Source organism: Bactrocera tryoni, chromosome 5, assembly GCF_016617805.1.
Source record: "Bactrocera tryoni isolate S06 chromosome 5, CSIRO_BtryS06_freeze2, whole genome shotgun sequence".
NCBI lineage: Eukaryota > Metazoa > Arthropoda > Insecta > Diptera > Tephritidae > Bactrocera > Bactrocera tryoni.
The window spans coordinates 68,585,030-68,611,543 of record NC_052503.1 but is presented as its reverse complement, the minus strand read 5'-3'; the positions used below and the strand labels follow the sequence as shown (position 1 = coordinate 68,611,543).

The 26,514-nt window shown below is 28.2% G+C and overlaps 2 protein-coding genes across 2 annotated transcripts; both read right to left on the bottom strand.

Moving 5' to 3' along the window:
* Window positions 1-2,614: 2,614 nt before the first annotated feature.
* Window positions 2,615-3,985, bottom strand: LOC120777709. Its single transcript, XM_040109187.1, has 2 exons — window positions 3,928-3,985; window positions 2,615-3,869 (listed from the first exon to the last, which is right to left on the bottom strand). The coding sequence occupies exons 1-2, from the start codon at window positions 3,946-3,948 to the stop codon at window positions 3,126-3,128; spliced, it is 765 nt and encodes a 254-aa protein (XP_039965121.1). The 5' UTR covers window positions 3,949-3,985; the 3' UTR covers window positions 2,615-3,125.
* Window positions 3,986-8,731: 4,746 nt separating this feature from the next.
* On the bottom strand, window positions 8,732-25,831 carry LOC120778047 (solute carrier family 26 member 10). The gene is made up of 6 exons (XM_040109722.1): window positions 25,744-25,831; window positions 12,703-13,151; window positions 11,998-12,595; window positions 10,606-11,349; window positions 10,389-10,537; window positions 8,732-9,696 (listed from the first exon to the last, which is right to left on the bottom strand). Exons 1-6 carry the CDS (start codon window positions 25,750-25,752, stop codon window positions 9,141-9,143), a joined length of 2,505 nt encoding a protein of 834 aa, XP_039965656.1. The 5' UTR covers window positions 25,753-25,831; the 3' UTR covers window positions 8,732-9,140.
* Between the last annotated feature and the right edge of the window lie 683 nt (window positions 25,832-26,514).

Genomic DNA, 26,514 nt, shown 5'->3' with positions numbered 1-26,514 from the left:
TAATTTATTTAAAAAAAAATAATGAATTAAAACCATTAAACAAAATAAATTAATTAAAAAATCATAATTTATTAAAACAATTAATTAGTAAAAAAAAAAGTTTTAGAACTTACACCTTTTAGCGTTTGCGTATTTTTGAAATGAAAATCCTATTTTTTATTTTTAATAAAATATCAACATAAATAGTTTAGCTCTTTTTTTCCTATTTATATAATATTTGAATGTTTTTAATTAAAGTGTTTCAGTGTAGAATACAATATTTAAATCTAAACTTGTTTATACCTTTTCATTCCAGCTTTTAAATTGAAAAAATATTTTTTCTAACTTCAATTTTTAAGTAAAAAAATATTATCTATATTTTTAATACAAGATGTTTGAGACCAAAAATTTAAAATTTTACTTTTAAAATCTATATTTAAAATATAAAATTGGAAATTCAATATTTTCGAAAATTTTTAATACAAATGTATCACCAAAATGGAATATAAAAATTTTAAATTTAGGTTTTAATACCAAAATCGGAAATAAAAATAGAAAACGTGGTTACTAATCCAACATTTTTTAATTTTAAAAAATCACAACGCTAGGACCAACTTACATATATATGTACATATATACTATTATATAGTAGTTCTTTCACTAACATTATCGTTGTCGAGGCAGACATTTTCACTCGGACAAATTTCTGTCCAAAACAGCTCAAACACAGCTTAGAAGCCGATTTTTTGTACTATATTCCGATATTAGTGACATCACTTTGCAGTGTGCGCACAATTCCCAAAATCACATGCAATTTTGTGCGTTTAATATTTTACTTACCCGAATACTCCAAATTAAGTATTTGTTGTAGCCAAAAATAACACTCAGAAAACGAAAACAACACAAATCACTGTGAAATTAACACATTTGCCACATTATAAATGTTATTTACAGTAGTTATTTATTGTTGTTGCCTTTAAATGCATACATGCCACATATACCTATACATATTTATATTTTTATTGTCTCTGCCGCATGAAATAAAGTAATTGTTTTCAAATTACCACAACCTTAGACTACGGCAGGTGAGCTCGAGGCTATGTTTAAGTAAGTACATACAAATTACAAGTGAAAACAAAACAACAACAGCAACAATAAATATAAAATGTGTTTAAAAACGAAAACAACAATAACTGAAAAAAAGTTACAACTCAAATTAGCATGTGTAAAAGGCATCCGAACTAAAAAATTATGTGGTAATATTGAAGGCAGCCGAGAGCTTTGAACTACTTTGACAAAAAATGGTACATACATACATATGTATGTATATCAAAACTGATAAACAAACAAGTATTGTGTGGGAAAATTAAATGGCAAAGTTTAGGTGAGAAAAAAACAAAAATAAATAAAAAAAAAATAAATAAAAAAAATAAATAAAAAAAAATAAAAAAATAAAAAAAAATAAAAAAAAAAAAAAAATAAAAAAAATAAAAAAAATTTTAAAATATAAAAAGAAATAAAAAATAAAAAAATTAATAAAAAAAAAATAAAAAAAAAAAAATAAAAAAAAAAAAAAAAAAAATAAAAAAGAAATAAAAAAATAAAAAAACATAAAAAATTAAAAAATAAATAAAATAAAAATAATAAAAAAATTAAAAATAAAAAAAAAATAATTTGAAAAATACTTTAATAATATTATAACAAAAATACTCTAAAAAGATAAAAAACAATTATAATAAAACAAAATAAATAAAAAAAATTAATTTAAACAAAAAAACAAAGACAATTATTGAAAAATAATAATAAAAATGAATATAAAAAAACAAAAAAATTAATTTAAAAAAATTACAAAAGAAAAATAATGATTTAAAAAACTTAAAAAAGTAAGTTTGAAAAAAAATAATAATTTAAATTAATCCTTACTTATATTTTGCATATTTTATTTGTAGCCAAATTCACATACCTTTAACCTGACAAGAATTCGCAATGAATTAAAAAAAATTAATTGAAAAATTTAATTGAAAAAATTAATTAAAAAAATACGAAAAATAATATAAAAAAAATAAGAAAATTAATAGGAAAAAATTTAAAAAAATAAAAAAACAAACGAAACAATAGATCGGAAGAGCACACGTCTAAACTTAAAAAATTAAAAAAATAATTTAAAATAAAAAATTAATTTAAAATATTAAAAAAGATAAAAAAATAAATAATTATAAAAATAAAAAAATTAATAATGAAAAAAATTTAAAAAATAAAAAATTAATAAAAAAACAACAAAATTAATTAATTTAAAAATTAAAAAAAAAATTATTTAAAAAAAAAAATTAATTTAAAATATTTAAAAGATTAGTTTAAAAATTAAAAAAACTTAATTAAAAAATTAAAAAAAAAAAAACTAACTTACAAATTAAAAAAAATAATATAAAAAAAATAAAAAAAAAATACTTTTAAAAATTATTTATAAAATTTCCTTACATAGTAAATGAAACCTTATTTATATTTTACATTATTTTACGTTGCTACAATAATAACAAGAACGCTATATGTATGCAAAGTGTTTATATGTACATACATATAAATATATATACATATGTATATATTATTTGTAAATTTAATTTGTGACAGCAATAACAGATGTACTTACATACATAATAGTCATTTGTTTTTATAAAATACTTAGTTATAGATCTTAAAGAACCTTAAAATAATCTAATAGCTTAAATTCAAGTATCGTTATTTTAACATGAAAAATTTTTAATTTTATCGTCTTTTTTAAACCGATCTACTTCATATTATGAAATGACATTCCGAATGAAATTTTGTAAGATGATGATCTTGAATGACCTTAAGGCATTCGATATCACCCTGATCTGTCTGTCAGCGACTTTCAAATTTATTATATTGGTTCGATGATCAGGCAGATATCATTCTTGGCAATCTCATCTGCTATATCGTTTCTTGGAATGTCCTAGTGGCCCAAAACTCAGTATAGTTTTTTCGAAATGCCGCCTTATATTTAAATACTATAATAAGGGACTCATATACTATATCAAAGCATTGTACTGCCAGTGTTCCAAAAAATAGAGGCAAATTAACTCGAGTTTTAAGTATCATGGAGTGTGGATATGTCAATAAAAAACGTTTTAAAATTCCGCAGTAGACTCGCACTGCGCCAATTCGGCCATGGCACGTTCTCTTATCGCTTCGGATATGATGAGCTGTATTTTAGCTTTTGTTTTCTTAACTAATTGCGTGTCGTCGAGATTTTCAAGACTAAATGCTATATATTCGCCAAATTTTGCATGCGATGATCGCGACATTGCTATACATTCGCCAAATTTTTCTGCGGTTCTTTTAGCAGGCATTTCCGTTTCACTTAAATTTTCTGTTGTTCTCTTGAAGGGTGTTACATATTCGACAAACTTTGAACGTGGCTCTTTGTCGTGGCTAAATTGTGTCTGTGAGCTATTGCCATCGTCAGACAGTGGATCTGTAGTTATAGGTGTATCTTGTATATCTGTTTTGTAATCGCGCAATTTTCGTCGTTTTGTTGATTTTGATGTTGTTGACGAGGCAGAAGATATCGAAGAAGCTCCACACATATCCGCCATATATAGTAATGCATTGTAAAACTCCCACTTTGGTACATAGTTTGCTCTGCTACCGGCAGACAATTTCTTTTTATGCACTTGCATGAAATTTATGCGTAGATTTCGAAATTTTTCACGTACGTTGGCGCTTGGCACATTTAGTATTTCACCGATTTCATCAAATGCTATTGCTTTCATTGTTTTATTTGAATAATCACCATCTACACGGCTCCAAATGCATGGACGACGCTCGACTTCCTGTATGAGTTTCATTGTCAATTGTTGCGTCCACGAGAACTTAAATTAAAAATTATTTTATTTGTAAATATCTAAATGGAATTTAATGGAAAATTACCTTTTCCTCAGAACTATCCATAGTTATAGAAACAAAATAATGTACACAACGAGAAATAAAATGTAAACAATTCTTATTTGACAGCTGTTTTCAAATTAGCATATGTGAAGGTAGTGCTGCCATCACGTTTCATAGAGGAAACTCTCAGCAAAATAGCAGAACATCCGATATAACTAACATTTAATTTATTTTTTATTTCAAAATATGCATAAATATACATATAGTATATATAAAAAATACCATATATACAAACCTATTTTTTTAAACTATATATATTTATTTATTTATACAATATTTCATCAACTGTCAACAAAGTTCAACGCAACTCTGAAAAATACAAGTTATTCTGCTTGTGCATACCTGTTAAAACGTTTGTACTCGTCATAGTTTTTGAAAATTATTAAAAATCGTTGGCGCGAACTTGGTCACGATATTTGGAAACTTTGTATTACTGTGTAGCACTTACAGTAGGCCACCGCCTAGCTAGATAGAGTTAAAAGACAAGCCAATTAGCGCATCGCATACCACTAAACGCTTTGCCAAACTAAAATTTGTTTATGTTGTCGCCGTTTTGTTAAATATTTGTTTTATTTTATGCCTTATTTACTGGTAATAACTGTTAATTAGTTGTGTCGATTCATTGATCCGTATACATAGATTTACATGTATGGCGTCACCTGTTATCTGAACACTTTTTAGTTTAAGGTCACACCGCGTAATTTCGTTGAGGTCACATGAACGCGGTAATTTGTTTTGATGGGAAAATACACATATATGTGTGTATGTGTGTATGTGCGTAATATACAGGGAATCCCTACGTGTTATTGATGTCATTTAAAATTTTTATCGCATGCGATTTTAGTTTCTACATTGATTTTGAAAAGTTATGCATGTTATTTTTTTGCATTTGTAACAGGTTTTTTTATCGTATGCGATTGATAATTATATTGTTGATTTTAATAATGTATAATTTTGCATTGTTACGGAAAACATACACAGATTTTTGTTAATCCTTTTTTAGCAGTGTAAAATGAAATTTTCATCGAATGCGGTTTTTGGGCTATTGAATTAATAAATCATATCTAATTTTTCACTGTTAAAGTGACTGTGACCACAGGTTTCCGTAATATTTTTTTCTTTATTTTCTTGGCATTGTCATTGAATTTTTTATCGCACGCGATTTTCATTTTATGAATTTCATAACGATTATTTAATTAATAAATAATCCTTAATTTTTCATGGTTACGAGAAAAAGTTGAAGATTTTCAGAATATTTTATTACTTAAAATACGTATGTATGTATGTAGTATATATATTTTTTTAATTTTTTTTTTCAATTTTTTTATAAAATATATGTATAAATATGTTAACAATATATGTTCGCGATTATTTTTTATGTTTGTTATATTTTTATTAAAAAAAGAAATCAAACAATTTTTCATTTTGTAAAAAATACTCAACTATTTTTATTAACAAAATGTTTTTTTCATGCTTTTCTCATTGCATTTTACATACATATGTATCTGAATAGTTGCGCATCACTTTTATTACTTTTAGGTTATGTAGTTATGTATGTATATTGCATAATAAAATATAATATTTTACTTATAACAATTTAATTAGAAATATACAACTTATAAACTTGCTTCATTTGCAACATCTACATAACAATTGTTCGTTTTGGTTTAAATTTACAAAAATTATATATGAAATTAAAAGTGGTTTAAAAAATATTTTATTGTTTGCAGTCGTTATAGCATTCAAGTCTACAAAATACATATGTTAAGTACAATTTATGTATATAAATCGAATATTGTTTACAATGTTTTAGAAATTTAAATTTTATACATTATTATTGTTTTATTTTGACTATTATTTACTTTTAATAACCACTTGAAAAACATATTGAATTTGAAAGAATTTTTTTGACATTTAAATTTTTTTAAAATACAATTTTTTATATTATGACCATTTTTTATATTATGTGCACTAGAATAAAAAAAATCAAAAAATGAAGTTATTTGTCTTTTTGCGTGATTTTAAACAATCAGTTGGAATTTTTTTAATAAAAAAAAATAAATATAACCAAATTGTGTTTTACATTTAAATTATTTTGACTTGAAAAATACATTAAAATAAGTTCTCGGTCTTTTTAGCAATTTTAAACAATTTGTTTTAGGAATTAAAAATTTTTTTATAGTTTTTTTTATATTTGACTTTTTTTATTTTTAATATACAATCGAAAAACGCAAAAAATAATTTTAAATAAATAATTGAAATTTTTCTAATTAAAAAAATAAATATAACCAAATTGTGTTTTGCATTTAAATGATTTATTTTCAATTATTGCTGCTTTAAAAATATTACGGTTTTGACTGTCAAGCACTAGTTATGTATTTTTTTATTTAATGTTCAATATTTTCTTTTTAATACGGTTTTTTTAATAAATTAAGTTCTAAGCACCATATACATATGTACATATGTATATACTATGTATATACATTGTTGTAGTAAATATTTAGACACCTCTTATGGCTGGCTTTTTGGAGGCACTTGTTAATCGTATAGTCTCTCTTAACTAGCTAATTACTTATATAAATATACGCTTATATAATATTTTACTTGAAATATTGCACAACACGTTTACTCATGCTCAAATGACATCACATATTTGCAGAAAGTTTATATACAATATTATTAACAACTATTAAGTTTAATTGTTGTCTATTTTTCACGAACTTTTATATTTCAATTTAAGAAATTTTTGATAATAAATTAGGAATAAATTTAAAAATAACTTTCAAACAAAGAAGATTTTTTTTATTAAAAACAAAAAACAAGATTATATTAATATCGTAAAAAATATTTTTTATGTTCTAAGCTTTTTTCAATTTTTTTAATTTATTTTTTTTTTTAAATTAATTAATTCATTATTTTTTAATTAAGTTATTTTTATTTTTGCAATTTAGATAAATCCAATGCATATTTTAAAAATTTTAGGTTTTTGATATTCAATGTAATAAAAAATATCAATGATAATTACATATTGCGTTATAAAACTCCATTCAATTAAAAGCATTTAACCTCAAATTGAATTTTAATTTTGTAATGAAAAAAAACTGTGCGGAAACATATTTTATTTTATTTTTTTTTTCATAAAATACGCTCTTTTTAATTATTATAGCTTTAACATTATGTTTTTAAGCTCCCCTCCCATTTTTTTTTTTAATTTAAATAAGAAAATTTAATTTTAATTTTATAATAAAAACAAAAAATATGCGGCCAATTATTTTATTTTATTTTGTTCTTAAAATACGCTCTTTTTAATTTTTATGACACTAAATTAAGTTTTCAAGCTCACGTTCCCAATTTTTTTTTTAATTTAAATATACATTTTTTTGTATTTTCAACCTTTTTCTTTATAATTGCAATATTGCCAATATTTTTTTTTAATTTAATAAAACTAAAAAAAAAAAAAAAAAAATAAAAATGATTAAATTTTTATTAAATTTATTAAAAAAAAAATAAAAATAATTTTTTTTTTAATATATTTAATATTTTTTTCTAACATTTAAAAAGATTTCAATGATAATGACATTTGCCTTACAAAAATTCAATCAATTAAGTAATATTAATCTCAAGCAGAATTTTAACTTTCTAATAAAAATGTATACAGCAACAAAATATTTAGCTGAATTAAAAACAAATATACATATATACAATTTTGTCTAATTTTTTTTTCATAAGATGGGCTCAATTTTGTTGTGATAGTTTTATATAAAGTTATTTGATCATATTTTTTTATTATTTGTTTATTATAAGTAGCGGTACAAATTCTACAAATAATTTTATGTCTTATAAAAAATCAAAAAATATGGAAATTTCGTATTATATTTTATTGTTTTTATATGCAATATTACAATTTAATTGATTCACGTCTTTTTTTAATAAAAATATATATTTTTTTACTTAAACCCAATTTAACTTAATAAGTATTTTTAATTAAGTTATGACTTTATTATTCATTGCAGATTTTTTTTGCTAAACAGTTATATTTTCTGCATCAATTTTAATATAAATATATAATATTTTTCATATATTAATATAAAATATATCGTATTTAATTTATTATTTAATTTACATACATAATTATTATATGTAACACTAAGTACATGTTTCACAATAATTTTATATTTTTATTATTTACAGTACAATTATCTGTGCCAACAAGGTAAAACAGCTGAAATCGGTTTTTATGAATTTTGAAACTAAACCACTTTAAGAAAAGCTTTTGTGCTAAAATTATATTTGAAGCATTGTAATGCAACAATAATTAGTTAGAACAACAAAAACATTAAATTTATTAAATAAATAAATACATTTAATAAATATATACAAATTTAATAAATAGATAAAAGTTTTTTAATATCGCGTTGGGGTCCCAGTTTGGTTTTAATATTTTTTATAAAATTTAATTATTGTTTTTTATATTTAAACAAATTCTAAATAAATTAAAATGTACAAAAAAAATATTTTTTGATTTGGTTTTACTTTGTGGACACAAATAGTTATAAGCCGGAATTAATGAGTTAAATTATCCAGTTATAAACCGGATATTAATAAGTAAATTTTTATGTATTTTATATTTTTTTATATTTGCATATATAAACTGCGCTGTAAATAGTAATATTATTTATTTATAAGTTTTCTTTTATTTTCAACTTATATTACAATTTTTTTTATTTTGTATATAGTTTTTATATGTATATACATAAAAAAAAAATAATTTATATTTGTAGTTAACGTCGTTGTACCTTCTTTCGTATATATTTTATATTAGGTGGTTGCAATTTCAGTAAAAACTCAAAAAATAAATGTTTAACATTAATATATCAATTAAATTTTAACTATTACTATTAAGAATTTTTTACAATTTGCTATAAGCACGCTAGTTAAGTATAATTTTGCTTAATTTTTATTATTATATCTTTATGGTTTTTTGTTTCTTAACACTCACTCAAGGTACAAGCTCCCTAAAATGTATATAAAATTCCTAGATTGCGCTACGCAACTGAATTTATTAGCGGAGTTAGCAACCCCGGGTTTGCTTCACAGCTACTGTTATTTACACTTTTATTTACAGTGTACTTAATGCCTTAGACATTATTATTTATATATCTTACACGCCCATTTGCAAATCTGTACATTAAGTCTCATGCCAGCCGGCAAGCCTTGGCATATTCCACAGCATCATGTAGTGTGGGGAAAGTTTCGAACGGTCCCTCGCCCAACGCCATGCTATGCACTAATGTATCGTACACGCGATCCGATGGACTGGAGATGAATAAACGCACACCCAGCGCTTTGAGTTCCTTCATGATATCGGTTATCGCTTTACAACCCGCCACATCAACGTGACCCAACATGGAGAAATCCAATATTAGGAAATTGAAGTTATTCAATTGTGACACTTCACCATTTTCAATGGTTTTGCCATTCTGTTGTACGGCTGTCTTATTGCGTTGCAGTTTCTTCATATCCAAACCGATAATGTCGTAGAGGGAACGTCGGAAATACATGTTCGTTGCGAAATTTAGTGAGCCCACGTAACGGAAGATTTTCGTTTCGGGCACTTCAATCGCGTTGCGATGATGATTGAGATCCACATAGACGGCGGGTGCTTCGGGTATGGTGCCCAATAGGCAGCAATATGGTTTCAGACCCTTTATGTAGAGCGCCAACAATGAAATTAAAATGCCGATAAGGAGGCTGTGAATTGAGAAGAGAGGGAATTAGTATGAGTAAGGAAAGCCGGAATCAGGCCACTGTTGGGAACGTTTCAGCTTCATATAAAGGCCGCAGAAATGAAAACATTCTTCTAAGTGGACATATCTAGAGTTAGTGTTTCAAGTAAGACCTAGGTATAAACAGCTTTAATCGTTATTTATTTAAAAAAAATTTAGCGTAGAAATATTCCCTATTTCTCAGAGGGCTAAGAAATAGGGTAAGTAATAGAGAGGCTTATTCTGCTAAAAAATCTGAAAGGAAAATAAGCAGTTTTCTAAAAAAGCCTAACCTTCCAGTGATCCTATTTGGTAGCTAATAAGCCATAGTATATATTAGAACTATATAACACTGTCTAAGTGAACCAAAAGCAGGTTACATATTTGTCAAGCAACTGTTCTCAGCTAACTAAAAACACATAAGCATTAAAACAGTCTGACTTCTGAGATGGAATGCGGACTTTACATCTCTTATTCACAGGCTAGAGACCTATCTGTCACAACGGCACACCGATTTCTGGCCTATGCAATCGGAACCTAGATTTATATGCAACCAGGAACGGTCAGCTTGGTAGCTTGGAAGCTACAAGAACAACATGTCTTTTATTAAAAATTCTTAGCTCCTACTCCAGTCGTTTGTTTACTGGAGTTATTAAAATCCTTCATACGAATACTCACCCATAATCAATATCGATCAATACGACCAGTACAAAGGTCGTAAGCCATGTGAGAAGCTCCAACTTGCCTTGTTTAGAGTATTTCTTAAGCTCTTTGGCCTGCAGGAACATTGGCTTCAACGCAACAATAATAACGCCCGCCAACACGCACTACAAAGCAAAGAAGAACTCTATAAATACTTGTACAATGCTACTCATCGGATGAGTCTACTACTTACCCGTGGCAGTGTGCTGAAAAACGGACCCATCCACAGCAATGTCATTATAATCAATGTGGCTGATACGAGTGATGCTATCTGTGTCACACCGCCGGTCTGCTCTTGTATAACGGAACGCGACAGTGAACATGCCAGTGGATAGCAAGAGAAACAACTGGATATACAATTGGCCATGCCCAATGCGAAGAGCTCCTGATTAGCACGCACCTCGTATGCATGTTTCCGCGCAAATGTTAGTCCCATAGACATGACAATTGAGAAGCTGACAATCGCTATAGCAATGGAATCCACCGCCACCACTGGTATTAAATCCATACGCGGCAGTTCAGGCATAGGTAAACCTTTCGGAATATCACCGACTAAAGTCACACCATAGTTGTCATGCAGACTGAGTAGACGTGAGATCAAGGTACCGCCTATAACGGATATCAACTCGCCGGGGAAAGGCAAGCGACAACGTTTCTTTAGGCACGGCTTAAGCCATTCATTGCAGATCGTCATGAAGACCATAATGCAGAGGCAAATGACAAGCGCCACGATATTCGTTTTTGGTATAGACTTGAAGAGATCGATGACGGTAAAGACAATTTTAAAAGCCCCCTTATAGCGTGGCACTTGCACACCGAGCACATCCTTCAACTGACTAACGGTGACATGTACGGCAGCGCCAGTAGTAAAGCCATTGACCAGTGGCTCGCTAAGTAGTGCTGATAATGTGCCCAGACGAAAGAAGCCCATGCCGAGCTGTAAGGTAGAAAAACAAAAATATTATGAGTAAGGTTTGGACATAAATACAGTATTCAATTTTATTATAAAGCTGCAAAGCATTGTATATAAATTTTCGAAATATGGAAATATGCTCCACGTTATGGAATCTTAAAATAATGTCATCGAATGGTACATTACACATTTGTAGAATAATTTTTAAACTTTTGTATAATAATTACATTTTCGATGTCAGTTTCGCTGCAATATCACATGCTTTCGGCAATACTACGTAAATTATTCATAAATAAATGTAAAGTGTTTTCAATAATTATTTTTGCATCAATTTCAACTTATGATCCACATACGACCCACACAGTATCCACACTTTTTAACGTATATTAACAATTAACTTTCTTTCAAATTGTGTTCCACATACGACCCACAAAAGGTACACATACGTTCCACACCTTTTAACGTCTATTTTCATTGTACAGCAATATTTTTACTTGCTTCCGAATCGCGCACTCGAAATTTCCGAACGTAAGTTATTTAGTCGTATAGTCAACAGAATATTACTTTTTCGAAATTAATTTAATTAAATAAAACAGACACTGCTTTGTAAAGACCTACAACTTTTAATATTCCACTCAAGTTGCATTAATTCAAATCCTTCACAACACTTACATGTAACAACCCCGTGCAAAACGCCAACGCTGTTGCCACTTCGACGGGCGTAATTATCTCAGCCACCTTTACGGCTTCCGCTGCATCACCCAACGTGCCATTTATCGCCACCGACGGTGCTAATAACAAGTGATCTTCGGTGGCATATGTTTGTACCACCTTCAATGTCATCATAGATATCACAGCAAAAGTGCCAATCGATATGTGCTTCGATGTGCCCAATATCATGTAGACTATCACGGGGAAAATGGCCAGCGAGAGCCCACAACCCGGTGTCACACCCGCCAATATACCGTACGCCATACCATGGGGTATATTCATAATCGCCACCGTTATACCAGCCACAAGATCACCCATAGCATCACGACGCAGCGAGTAGCGTGGCAACCATTGTACAATCGGTATTATGCCGACAAACAGCGACAGAAAGGACCAATGCTCCCAAGAGCGACGTACACCCGATGGTATGCTTTTGTCGCGCGCACCATAGCCAGTCTGTTTGATGACCACCTCGTGGGATAAAACATCACGATGCACGTCATACTTCGGTTGTATTTTCGGCTTCTCCGTTAGGTAAGCCTGTGTGAGAGGTTTAGTTCTGCGGTGAGTGAGAGAAAGATGGGAGAGAGTGAGTAAAAGTGTGAGTGTTAGTTGAAATTGAGTAAATGTTTACTAATTTTTTCTTTAACTTTTGGTTATACTCACTCATTATCACCATTCTGTTGTGCCATCTTTCTGAATTCGCTTGCATCCACTACCACATCGGTGTACGGATGTTGTTGTAGACGTTGTTTATACTGTTTGTGACGTAAGCTAGTGCGTGGTGTGATCGCTGTTGCTGTTGTTGTTGGTGTCGCTAGTAAACGTTTCGGAAGTTTCGGCTTAGTTCCGGTCGACTTCGAAACTTTTACGACACTTGCTAGTTCGAGTGCGTCCACTGATGACAATCGTGTTACTTTGATGCTACCAGCGCTCAATGAGATTGCTGACGAAGTGCCCGCTTCGTCGCCGTTGCCAACGTACACACGATTCGCTACCCCTGCGCTGCCAGCTGCCAATGGCGTAGGTTGTCTTGTTGCGTTGCCGTGCGGTGCGCGTCTGCGTTTGAAATGTTCGATTGCAAATTTACGAACGTTTTTCAAATTGATTGGCTTCTAGTGTTTGATAAGGCGAAAAGAAAGTAAAAAAAAAATTGCGATTAAAGTGTTGTTGTATTGAATTGTGGGAGTGTGTGTGATATTGTTTTGGCTAAATATTATACACATATGCATATACATAAAAAAAATATCAGCAGATAGCAAACTAATCAGATGGATGGTTCTACGCGTATGTTTTTACAGTTACTCGTTCGTACATGTGTATTAATATTGATATACACATTTAGGTAAGTATGTATTGACATTTAATTGCTAACTAGAAGACGTGAACTCAAACATTTTGATTAATTGGCAGTTGACAGAATCATAAAAAATATGGCCCTTGTTATCTTTATTTGCAGTTCGACATTGGATCAGTGTGACAGAGTACTGATAAAATATACTATACCACTAGATACAAGTGACTTTATTTACAAATATACAAGCGCAATTATTGTTGTCGCCGAATTATGCTATAAAATGTGTTGCATTGAAGTTATGTCATGAATTTTTTTAACACTGCCAAGTTAAGATACCGCGATTGCCATGTGAAATGGTGGTAAAAATTATCTGTTTACATTGATAGCAACTGATTGTAAATTAATATAAGTTACGTTTTTGACAAAAAGTAAAAGTAGTAACTATAAGGTAGTTTACATAATACTGTCATCAAAAAACGTAAAAAATTAATACTTAAAGCGCATAAAATTAGTGCAAATATATGGGAAACAACACATGAACTAGTTGTTTATAAATGCTAGTTGTTTATGAATGCTAAAATAACTGTAAAACCTTATATTTAACTAAAAAAATACAATTAAAAATATGTTCGACATACGTTCCACATTATTTTTATTTTCTAAATCGGTAGAAAAACATGTTGGTCGTATTTTTAACTTTCTCGAAACTGTAAAAAACTGGTAAAACCTTATATTTAACTAAAAAAAAATGCAATTAAAAATATGTTCCACATACGTTCCACATTATTTTTATTTTCTAAATCGGTAGAAAAACATGTTGGTCGTATTTTTAACTTTCTCGAAACTGTAAAAAACTGGTAAAACCTTATATTTAACTAAAAAAATGCAATTAAGAATATGTTCCACATACGTTCCACATAATTTTTATTTTCTAAATTGGTAGAAAAACATGTTGGTCGTATTTTTAACTTTCACGAAAATTTACTAAGATGCAATTACATAACAATAACACTACAGCATGTAGTAATTGTTAATAATTGCATTAAAATATATTCACAAAGTTGATAAAACCTCATATTCAATAAAAAAAACAAATTTCAATTATGTTCCACATACGTTCCACAAATATTTTTTATTTTATATATGGATAGAAAATAATTTGTAAGTACTTTTAACTCACATTGCACAGCTTAAAATTAAATTCACATAAAATATACCATTTTTCTTTTTTCATTTTCCATACGGTGAAAAAATAATTTCTAAGTGTTTTTAACTGTAACAGCACAATCTAAAATCTAATTCCACTTAAGCACAATACTTTTTAGTAGAATCTTGAAACAAAATTCGATCATTTGGATATAAACAAAATTTTACATAAAGCTGTTGTATAAAGTGGCTTGGACCACAAGCAATATACATACCAATATTTAAACAAATAAATTATAATTATTATTTTTCAAAACATTTCAACAAGTAAGACCACTTTTGATGGAAGTAAAAAATTAAAGGTTATGAAACAAAATAAATGTTCCTTAGTCTACAATATTATCATTTATCCACTTTTGTTACATCCCACTCTAAATTTTTGTGCAATATTTCAATGACGCTGCATCAAATTATTGGTTGTTTTTTATTTCATAAAATTCATTCTAAAATAGTTTCGGACACTTAAGCATTCAGATTCCACATCATATACATATGTACATATTTTATATAACAAGCGTAAATTTATTGCTCTAAAGTATTTCTATGCAAAAATTCACTTTTTCAATAATAATAATTCAAAAATAATGAGTTTTAAATACCATCCACATTACATATCTATGTCCACATAAGTTTTTTTAAGAAAATAAGTATATGTTTAACGAAACTTCTAAAGAAAACGCACTACAACTTTTATACGCGAGCGTTTCGTTCCGAGATTTTAGCACTTAGAATCCACATAACTTATTTCATTCAACGAGCGTAAATTGAATATTCTAAAACGTTGCTATGCTAAAATTCACTTTTTTAATTACTTATAACAAATGTAAGTGAAATTAAATTACCATCCACATATGTTCCACATAATTTTTAATAAAAATAAGTATATGTTTAACAGACGCGGTTTTCTAAAGCACTCCTACTTTTCTACGCGATCATTTTGTTTCGATGTTTTAGCACTTAAATTCCACATAATTTATTTCATATAACAAGCGTCAATTTAATTTTCTAAAGTGTTACTATGCAGAAATTCACTTTTTAGATAGCACATAACAAATCTATAACAATTTTAAATACCATCCACATATGTTCCACAACTTTTCTTTTGTGGAAATCGATATATATTAAACGGAAGCTTCTATACAAAGCAATCCTTCTTTTCTACGCAATCATTTAATGTCTTTTTACTGATTTTTTTCAATGCCAAACACCACCGACAATACTCTTACACTTTATTAGAAGAAACAATAATTCTTTTTTCCTTCAGTTAATTTATGGTAGATGTATAAGCGCTATTGATACAATTTCTTGCAATATTGACACTTTTGTTAAAAATTTAATATATAAATTTTAAGAAGGATTTTATTCATATTCCAAAAATTATGAACATTTTTATTTATTTTTTTTACCAATTATTAATACGCCGACCGTCCAGGCACAAAAGTACATATGTTCACAGAAGCTTACGTTTTGGCTAACTGCGTTTTATAGCTTGTACACGTGGCCTTTTAAAGCTGTCCAGCTAGAGTCACATATTGGCGGAACACTTAAAATCAATGCAGCAGCTCCTCCTACTTCGAAAGTTTTTTTTTTCATAATATTTCTTGTTGTTTTTGTTAATTTAACTAATCAACAAGAATATCTTACAAACTGTCACAGCAAATATTTGCACGCGTGTAACGCGTACGTGTGTGTGTGCACTATGAAAACTACATACGAGCAGCAGTATGGACTCGCACTTATCATAAATAATGTTGTCGACGACAAAGCATAGGTCAGTAACATGGATGAGTGATGTAAAAAATATGCATAACGATCATGTGCGATCTAAATATGCATACTTTTTGATCAGATGATCATGTTGAAATTCTGTAATTTGTATCAGCTGATTTGGCGACATAAACTGTGCAAGGTTTTATTTACACGATCATAGCAAACCACTCTAAAGCAATGCAAAATTAAATAAATTACTAAACCAGTACCGAAAGTCGTTGACTGAACCCGACGATCCCGTAGACACATGCACATCACTGTGCGACACTAAAGTAACAGGCGAACTTAAATAGTAAATAGATGAGACAACACCACGGTTTTGGGCAATAAATCGCTGTCAACAACACATAGCCAATCAGCTGTGGGTGATAAGTGAATGCGAATTTTGGGAGGCGCAACTAATACTACAATTACCCATGCTGCTTGTGTGACGTATAGCGACAACTTTGTACTCACTTGCGTACTTAATATTTACATAGAGTTATCTGTTTATACTGATATGTCAAATGTCAAGTGCTGCGATAAAGTTTGATTTGAAGTCGGCGCAAAAGCGAAAACAACGAATGCTAGAAATTCTAGATCACTACTATTTAGCAGGGAAAATAGCATTTAATGGTGAAATTGTTGAGGTGCTACGACATTTTCAAGCAGTAAGGCATGTGGTTAACACAACAGACTGGCTTTCTAAGCGCTGCAAGAGAGTTCGGCGTTCCGATCGACCTGCTAACCTAAGTGAAGTGGTGACGTAAATTTTGGAATTTGTCTTGTAAAATATAGCAATATTCTAGCCGCAAATTACTTAGTTGTTATTTTGTTGCAATTTTGTTCTTTTTGAACATTTTTTCATACCCAAATGGCAATCTCCAAATTTTTGTCCATATTCGAAATTCGTTGATATTTATGTGGCCTGTACGTTGTAGTTGTAATTGTAGTAAAGTTTGCTATTCAAAAAAGACACACTTATAAATACATTTTTAGTGCTTTTGTCAATATATCTACATACATACACACGAATTAAAAGGAATGTATAATATATTTCCAAAATAATAGATTTTCCAAAGCTTATAGCAAAACAATGACATATGATATCCATATACCAAACGAAATGACGTCACGTTTGTTGAACCTTGTCTTATGTTAATACAAGCTCTGTCAACTAACAATATCTTATCACTTTGCCACTGCCTTTTAATGTCTTATGATCCATTCACATACAGCTTTCCTCGCTTTGCTTGATAATTCATACTTTAACAACGAAGCAAAGAAAGCCGGAGTGAAAGCTTTGCTTTCAGTGCTGCTCCGGAATTGTTCAGATCGAGTCACTACAGCTTATAGCTATAATATATGTATGAGCGTATTTATAGGAATTTTTTAATCAGCTTCTAAAACTTTAAACACGTTTTTCTCGAATCTGAATTGGCCTACATAAACCACCACCTTCTCTGATATACATATTTATGTATATGATTTTTGTTAATAATTTCTATATTTTTTAGCCAATCTAATGTAGAATTCGGCGCCTAGAGAAATATTTTTGTTGGAAACTATTTAATATATTGCAATCAATATCATTTCAAACATGTACCACATACGTTCCACACATTTTCTGTTTTATATATCGATAAAAAAATAAATAAATGTTATGTATTTTTAACTTTCATTACACACTCAAAAATTTATTTCATAAAATACCATTCACATATTCACGATGGTTTTCAATAGAAGCTTGAAACAAATTTCAGTCATTTGAACACCAATATATACATACATATATGTAGAATTGAAGCTAATAAACTAAAAATCGTCGTCGAGAGACTAATTAAACTTAAAACTATATATATTGCATATATTGTAATTCATATCATTTCAAATACGTTCCACATATTTTTTTATTTTATATATCGATAAAAAAATAAATCAAATTTAAGTATTTTTAACTTTCATAATCAAAAATTTATTTCATGAAACACCAGTCACATATTTCCCGATAGTTTTCAATGAAAGCTTCAAACCAATTTAGACGCTTGAATACTAATGACTTGCTGCAGCATATAATTGAAGCTAATAAACCAGAACTCGTCGCAGAGAGAAAGATTTAACTGAAAACAATTTCTTATATTGTAATTAATATTATTTCAAATATGTTCCACATGCGTTCCACTTTTTATACCTCGACAAACATTATTTTTAAGCATCTTAAGCTTTCATAGGACAATGAAAATGTTATTTAATACAAAAGCAATATTTTGAAATATCATCCACTTACGTTCCACATTTTTTTTTTTATTACGAAGCGTTAAAACATATTTTTAAGTATTTTTAAATTTCATAGCACAAAATAAAATGCATTTTGAGAGAAAGATTCATGCCTGATTTTTATGTCAAGTAATATTTAGTGACAGATGAAATCCTAGTTTTCAAAATTTTACAGCAATTAGAACTAGAAAGTCGTTTGAGGTTATTTTTGTGAGTTTTGTGAACCATTAGACTGTGAATTATTTGGAACTTCTAGGCTGAAGTAGTTGATGGTTAAATATTAAAAAAATACCCCAATTTATCATACATGACTTGATAATATACATAATTATTCCACATTATTCAATTTAATTAGAAATAATTTCACCACAATTTATCAAAACTTTATTTATGACACGTTGATTTATAACAGTAAAGTAAATATATGGATATTTACAGTAAATTTTTTGCATTTATCCATCCACTAAATTTTAATTTTACTTATTATTGATATTATCAGTAATAAGTAATTAGAGTATCACCCCAGCAAACGAAACGCAATCGATCATCTGCATAAATCTCTAACAAGAATCGGTTAAATCTGGCGTCTGTTAGTGAATGTGTGTCATTGTTTAGCTCTAATAGTGTTTTTGTGCATAAGTATTTAAGTAAATATATATGTTTTTGAAAGTATGGCACGAATAGCTATTTATACGCATAAACACACAAACATATGTACACACCGCATATATAGATATGAGTAGAAGTCACGCACATTTGAGACGCTAATTACAATTTTGGGGTTTTTAAGACGAACCTGTTGGGTTTAACAAACAAAGTTCAAATAATAACACATATTTTTAGTAAGAAAAATTTTTGGCAGTTGTGAAATACCTACATGAAAGTAGAGTAATGTTGAGTAATTTCTAAGGAAAAAGAATCAAATTTTTTAAGTTAATTTTTAGAAATCTGAATCATATAAGAGAAAGACTAAATTTAGTTGAAACGAAACGTAATTATTACTAACATAACGTAGCTACTTAGTTATGCTTCACCAACTTTTTTGGACATATGATAGCATTTTTAAACAAATTATTTTTTCAAATATAATGTGGAATGCATATGAATCGTATATAAATTTGTTAAAATTTATAATTTCATCTGAAGCATGTACATATGTATTTTAAACACATTAAAACGCTTCTATTTATATTTTAGAGATATTAAAGTACTTTAACATTTAAAATACGCATATGGAACGTATGTGGATCGTAAAAATACTTCGAAAAACTTTCATTTCGAAAATAATTCTAAAATAATTAGTTACAAAATATAATGTGGAACATATGTGGATCGTATGTAAATTATTTCAAATTTAGATTTTAGACATATTATTAATTAGTTAAAATTTATAATTTCTTCTGAAGCATGTATTTTGAACACATTAAAACCCTTCTATTTATATTTTAGAGATATTAAAGTACTTTAACGTAAAAATACTTCTAAAAACTTTCATTTCTAAAATAATTCTAAAATAATTAGTTGCAAAATATAATGTGGAACATATGTGGATCGTATGTAAATTATTTCAAATTTATATTTTAGACATATTAAAGCAATCTAACATTTAAAATACGCATGTGGAACGTATGTGGATCGTAAAAATACTTCTAAAAACTTTTATTTCTAAAATAATTACATATGTATATTTATGTATTTTGAACACATCGAAGCACTTCTAATCAAAGCCCGATTGTAATATACAATGTGGAACGTATATTTATGTAATTTCATTAATATTTATATTTTTAGACACATTAAATCACTCTAACACTTAATCGTAAAAATACTTGTTAATGTATTGCAACAATTTTTACTTCCAAAGCATTAAAAGGTAAATAAGTTTACACAAACAGTTTTGCTGTAATTTTTAACGGCCTGATATATCAATATTGTCAGAAGTTTTGTCAAACAAAGTCAATTGTTGCCTTACAATAACTTCTAATTATCTCGCATGAGACTTTATTTTTCTTTTGGCACACCATTTTATTATTCAACAATTGTAATTTTCTCATTTGCCAGTGTCTTTTATATGATTCACAAACACACAAGCTGACAGAATAAATGACATGATTGCAATTTGTTTGTTTTTTCATTTTTTTCTTTCAAAAAACCACCTTGCAAGTGAGCATTGAACTTGACATTGTGACTTGCATTGTTTGTTCTTATGTGTGTGAGTCACAATTGTATAAAAATGAATAGGAAGAAATAATTTTGAGCCAAATATATAAGTGAGTATGTATGTACATACATATGTAAAATGGATACCGTTGTTTTCCAATACCAATTTTCAGCGCTTACAGTAAAAAAACGAATGAATCCAGGAAGATGTGATTTGATCAGGCCGTATGTTATAACTTTAAGAGCCTGCTAATCGTATAAATAAGCGACTAATGTGGAACGTCGTGTTTAGCTTTATTATATAATAAGAATAAGTGGTCGAAAATGTGCGGAACATTGTGTGTATATATGTGGAACAAATGTGGATCGTATTATTATTTGGCCAATATAAAATTTCGACCAAAATAAACCATATGGAAATACATTTGTATTGAATGCGAAAATATTCTTTGAAATGTATACAAATATTTGCGCATTGTTACATACTTTAAATGGGATCCATACTTTAAATATATTGAATTTGTTTGACATCTTTTTTATAAATATTAAATCTATGTAATTTTAGATAGAAATATTTATAAAATCAAGAAAAATCATATTCACAATAAATAAAAACTTCTTTCCAACTGCTACTTTATCCAGGCAATGCAAGTACATCTGGGCGTATGAGTAACATGATTTTCCTTGAAGTGAAAAAATGCCTACACAGTATGAATTGCTTAAAGTTTCTTCAAATATAAATATATAAACAAAGAAATCGAATATCAAACAAAACATAACACAAAGAAAATGTAAATAAAATTTTTATTTATTTTATCATTAATCAGAATAAATTGTTTGCACAATCTAATAAGTGCTGTTGCACACTGCCATAAAGGCAAAAAAGGTTATTAACTTCAACTTAAGAGATAAGCGCAATTTAGTCTGTAGATTAAGAAGATTAGAAATATGAATATTTCGGAAATATAACAGCTGCAGATTTGCAGCTAAAGGTTTATGATAATGAAATGGTTTAAAAATTATAAAGAAAGTTATTAAATACATTCAGTCACATAAAACTTGATAAGCAACATTGTATATATTTTATGAAGCAGTTCAATTCAATTATTACCTCAATTACCTCTATTTCATTTGAATAGCAGCAAACTGAATCTTATTACTTTATTGGAAGAGATTAAAAGCAATTAAACATTTGGAGAATTTGAGCGCATTACAAAAAGAAGTAGCTTTAAGTAGTTAAAAAATATTAAATTATTCTAGGCACTAGCCATATGGGAAAAGTTAGAAAATAATTCACATGAACGTTGCAATAAAATATTTTTATGTCAATGTGTAAAAAGTTTAAAAAATATTAAATTTTATAATGCTTCGAATTTAGGTTCACGTCGACCAACTGCTTATACTTCAAATTTTAATATTTACGATGTTTATTTAACATTTAAATTTAGTTCCACATATAATCCACATATGTTCCACATTAAAATTTTATTATTTAATGCTTAGTTTAATAACACACTTAATGTCAATGTGTAAAAAGTTTAACACAAATAAATTTTTTAATATTTTCAGCATATGTCCCACACAATTTTCATGTCGATCAACTGCTTATATTTAAAATTTTGCTATTTACGATGTTTATTTGGCATTAAAATTAAGTTCCACATAAAATCCACATAAGTTCCACATTAAAATTGTGTATTCAATACTTAGTTTAATCAAATTTGAAAAATCAGCTTCAACAAAATGCGTGAAAAGTCACCTGTTAATGTAAATATTATATAAAAACATGTAACCTGTTCTACTAACCTACAATAACTTAAAATAAACAAATTGCGATGCTTGTAATATTCAGCAATCAATCATTTTAATTAGACACTTAGGCATACATACATATGTGCATATGTACATATTTATAGTATGTATGTATGTGCATACATATGGTAGGTAGGTCTTTACATAAATAAAGATTTGAAGTGTCAACGTGATCAATCACAGTACAATGTCCAACAAGTTAGTCAACTGTTGAAGCTGATTACCAGTTTTAGTCAGTGCCAGTAAAGAATAAAAAAAGTTGATTGAAATAATAAAAAATAAAATTATCGCTTAATTCAGCTTAAGTGGTAGTGGTGTAAATATTTTACACTAAAACACGAAACACAATAAATTATTTTGAAATAGAGCAATTATTTACACAACTTTACATTAATATTAAATGTGTAGTTCTAGCTAAATTAATGTGCTTTTAAATAGAGCAACGCTAGAAGTCCAATATTTATTTATTTGAGCGTAAACAAAATCTAGTGCTTGCGGTATTGTTTAAATATATAATATAATACTATGCGTTTACATTAAAAGCAAATGCAAAGAATTAAGTTGCGAGTAATTTTAAGCTTAACAGTGTAAAATTTTATTTTAAAACTAGTCTCAAAATTTCTATTTTTATTATACATATATTGCATATTAAAAGGCAACTTATTATAAAAAATAAAAAATTTCCACTCTCAGTATCGAAAAAGTTCATTTTGGAACGAATTCCAAACACAATCCACACAATTTTAATAGAAAAAATTACTATTGATAAAAAATAGACAATATCTTCATAAACTCAAACGATTTTACTCACATTTCAGATGCATTTTTATTACTACATGGAAATACATATGTATATATATCAGTTGTTACAAAGGAGGAAAACTATTTTTTAATTCAACACTTTTCACTTAGAGCCCACATACAATCCACACAATTTCAATAGAAATGAATACTAATGATAATTAATAAACATTATTTCTTTAGTTTCAAGACTGTTTTACTCACATTTCACATACGTTCCACATATAAAATTTTTCTATTTTTTACTACATTGAAATAATTTAGTTGTTACAAAAAATTAGGATAATTTTTTTATAATTCAATAATTTTCACTTAGAGTCCACATACAATCCACATCACTTAGTTTTAATAAAAATTTCTATAAATATTCTATTTCTATTTCTATAAAATTAAAACTATTTTACTCACATTCCATACGTGTAGAAAAAATTTTAAATTTTGCTATTTTTATTACCACATTAAAATATTTCAGTTGCTAGAAAAAATGAGCACAATTAATTTATAAAAGTACTGAATTTTGCATTCTATTGTGTAGATATTTCTGCACAAAACGTTGAATTAGTAATAAAATACATATTTGCTGATGTAAAAAAGAAGAAGGTATGCATGTAGAAGTATGTACATATATGATTTACTAAAAACAAATGTCACATCCTAACAAGCTGGCATGTAAATAGGCAAACAAACGATGACAGTAAATAAAAAAGTGTTGTTGATAAGATTAACCAACAATTTAGAAATAATAACACAGAATTGCATGTAATTATATACTTTGGATGTGTACGTATGTCACAAAGCATACTTTTATATTCATGTTTTACACGCTGTGTGTGGTCGGAAGTACTGCTGCGCACACGCGACAGACACTACGCACGGTGGCTAGAGAGCACTTTAGACAACACTTCAGAGTTGATAAGTAAAATACGTAGAATCACAAATTCATATATACATACATTTAAATGTATGATATGTAAATCCGCAGACGTCTGAAACTGACTGGATTCACATATATAAGTACCCATGTAATTATTACACATAATCACGTGTAGTGTGAAAATAATGAAATAAGAGTTAGGCATGCAGCTAGTGTGTGTAGCCTTATATATGTAAGTATATAAATATTGAATAAGTACACATGTATGAGTATATAGATATGTACACATATTCACTTTGTAAGCAAATTCGCCACAAATCTTATGGATCGATAAATCCTACAGGTGTTTTGGCGAGCGTTAACAAGTGGTTTGAAATTTGTTGGCTTTCATATGTAGTAACGTGCCAATTAGTGATATGAATGTGCGTCATAGAAGTTGTTAAAATTTTACTTAGTGCTAAGCTATTTACAGATTATATGCGACTAATGCCATTGAGTGTGAAATTATATGTTCTTGGACTTTTAAGAACAAACTATCAGACGTCTAGCGAATTACAAAGTAATTAATATTTTTTGATTAAAACGCATTTAACTCAATTTAAAAATGTTTTAAGGAAATTTTTTAAAAAACGCATCTTACATTCCACAAGGTAATTTATTTTTGAGCCATATTATTTAGAAAAATATAGTCTTCATAAGATTTTAACAAAATAAAGTAAGTTTTTCATGGGGTTCACATACGTTCCACATTATTTTTACGGTTGATCATATTACATAAGACACATTCCACAAGGTAATTTATATTTTTGAGTAATATTATTTACAAGCAACCAGCCTTCCCAAGATTTTAACGAAATAAAATACTTTTCTCATGAAGTCCACATAAGTTCCACCACTTTTTAAGGTTGATCATATTACATAGAATACCACTTTCGATAATAATGATTCGTGAACATTTGTATTAAGGTTTTTATGTAATATATGTACATATGTATGTAACGAAAACCTGCTTAAACGATTAATTAAAAACTATACCGCTAAAAGCTTAAACTTCAAGCGAAACTAAATTTGATAGTTTATTTTGTATACAGCATTTTTCTTTATTTATCAATGAGGGTTTATTTCCCCAAGTTCCACTTAATATCCACATATGTTCCACAGTATTTTTTTAATAATAATAATGAAATTCATATTAAAATACACAAGTGTACTAATTTACGCAAATTCAACATAAGTTCCATTTGATATCCACATATGTTCCACAGCATTTTTTAATAATAATAATGAAATTCATATTAAAATATACAACTATGATACCTTACGCAAATATAATATATCTTCCACTTAATATCCACATATGTTCCACAACATTTTTTTTAATAATAATAAAATTCGTATTACAATATACAACAATGCTGCTTTGCGCACATGTAACATAAGTACCACTTAATATCCGCATATGTTTCATAACATTTTTTTTAAATAATAATTAAATTGGTATTAAAATAAATAAGTACGGTACTTTACGCACATCGAACATGTCGCTTGCTTTGAAAATTCAATTATACTTAGTATATAGTCACAGCTTCCGTGGTAATCCAAAGCTAATTTAATACTTAGCTTCTTTGCTTGCGAGGTTTAACGTCACAGTGTTACCGTATATGCGAAAGTCTTGCAAACAATTTACTTTCACGAGATGCACTATAAATATATTTGCTCCGTTAGCATTCCTTGGCGTGGGAAAACTAAATGCTAATAAAGTTATCTGCCTAATGCTATGCAGTCTCCAAAATAACAGCAACTGCAAGCAGCTCCAAAGTAAATATGCAGTTTTATTCATATAATAAAATGTTTCATAGTAGACAATATGGATTATAACTATAATTTGTGGCTTCAACTATACGGCATTATTATAAAGTGTATTTACCAAACAGAATTTTTATACCTCGTACTTTTTCACTTAATAGCAAAATGTCGTAATAGAATTGAGTCCTCTTTGTGGAGCTAAATAGGCCATTAAGTATTTGGCGCCTTGGCGTCTGAGTACATTTACATGAATTATTATATTTAACATAATTGTAGAGGCGAAGCAGTCACATTCACCAACCGAAATCAAGCATAATAATATATGTTTATTAAAAATAATTCTTGACTGCTTTCTCTGCATAACGAAAAGGAGCAACCCCAGCCAATATGTCGTTTTTGAATAGGGCGATGACATGATAAAACGTCATCAGTCGATTCCAAAAACGAAAAAGGCAGCCAATTGAAGGTCTTAACCAACACACTACTTATTTTTCTT

What these genes read in the sequence shown, in the direction of transcription:
- LOC120777709 (XM_040109187.1), bottom strand. Translation starts at nt 3,948, where the DNA reads ATGGATAGTTCTGAGGAAAAG. An exon ending in TGGATAGTTCTGAGGAAAAG is followed by an intron (nt 3,870 to 3,927) that starts GTAATTTTCCAT and finishes TTTTAATTTAAG; the next exon opens with TTCTCGTGGACGCAACAATT.
- LOC120778047 (XM_040109722.1), bottom strand. An exon ending in CAACAGAATGGTGATAATGA is followed by an intron (nt 12,596 to 12,702) that starts GTGAGTATAACC and finishes CACTCACCGCAG; the next exon opens with AACTAAACCTCTCACACAGG. An exon ending in TTTTCAGCACACTGCCACGG is followed by an intron (nt 10,538 to 10,605) that starts GTAAGTAGTAGA and finishes TTTGCTTTGTAG; the next exon opens with TGCGTGTTGGCGGGCGTTAT.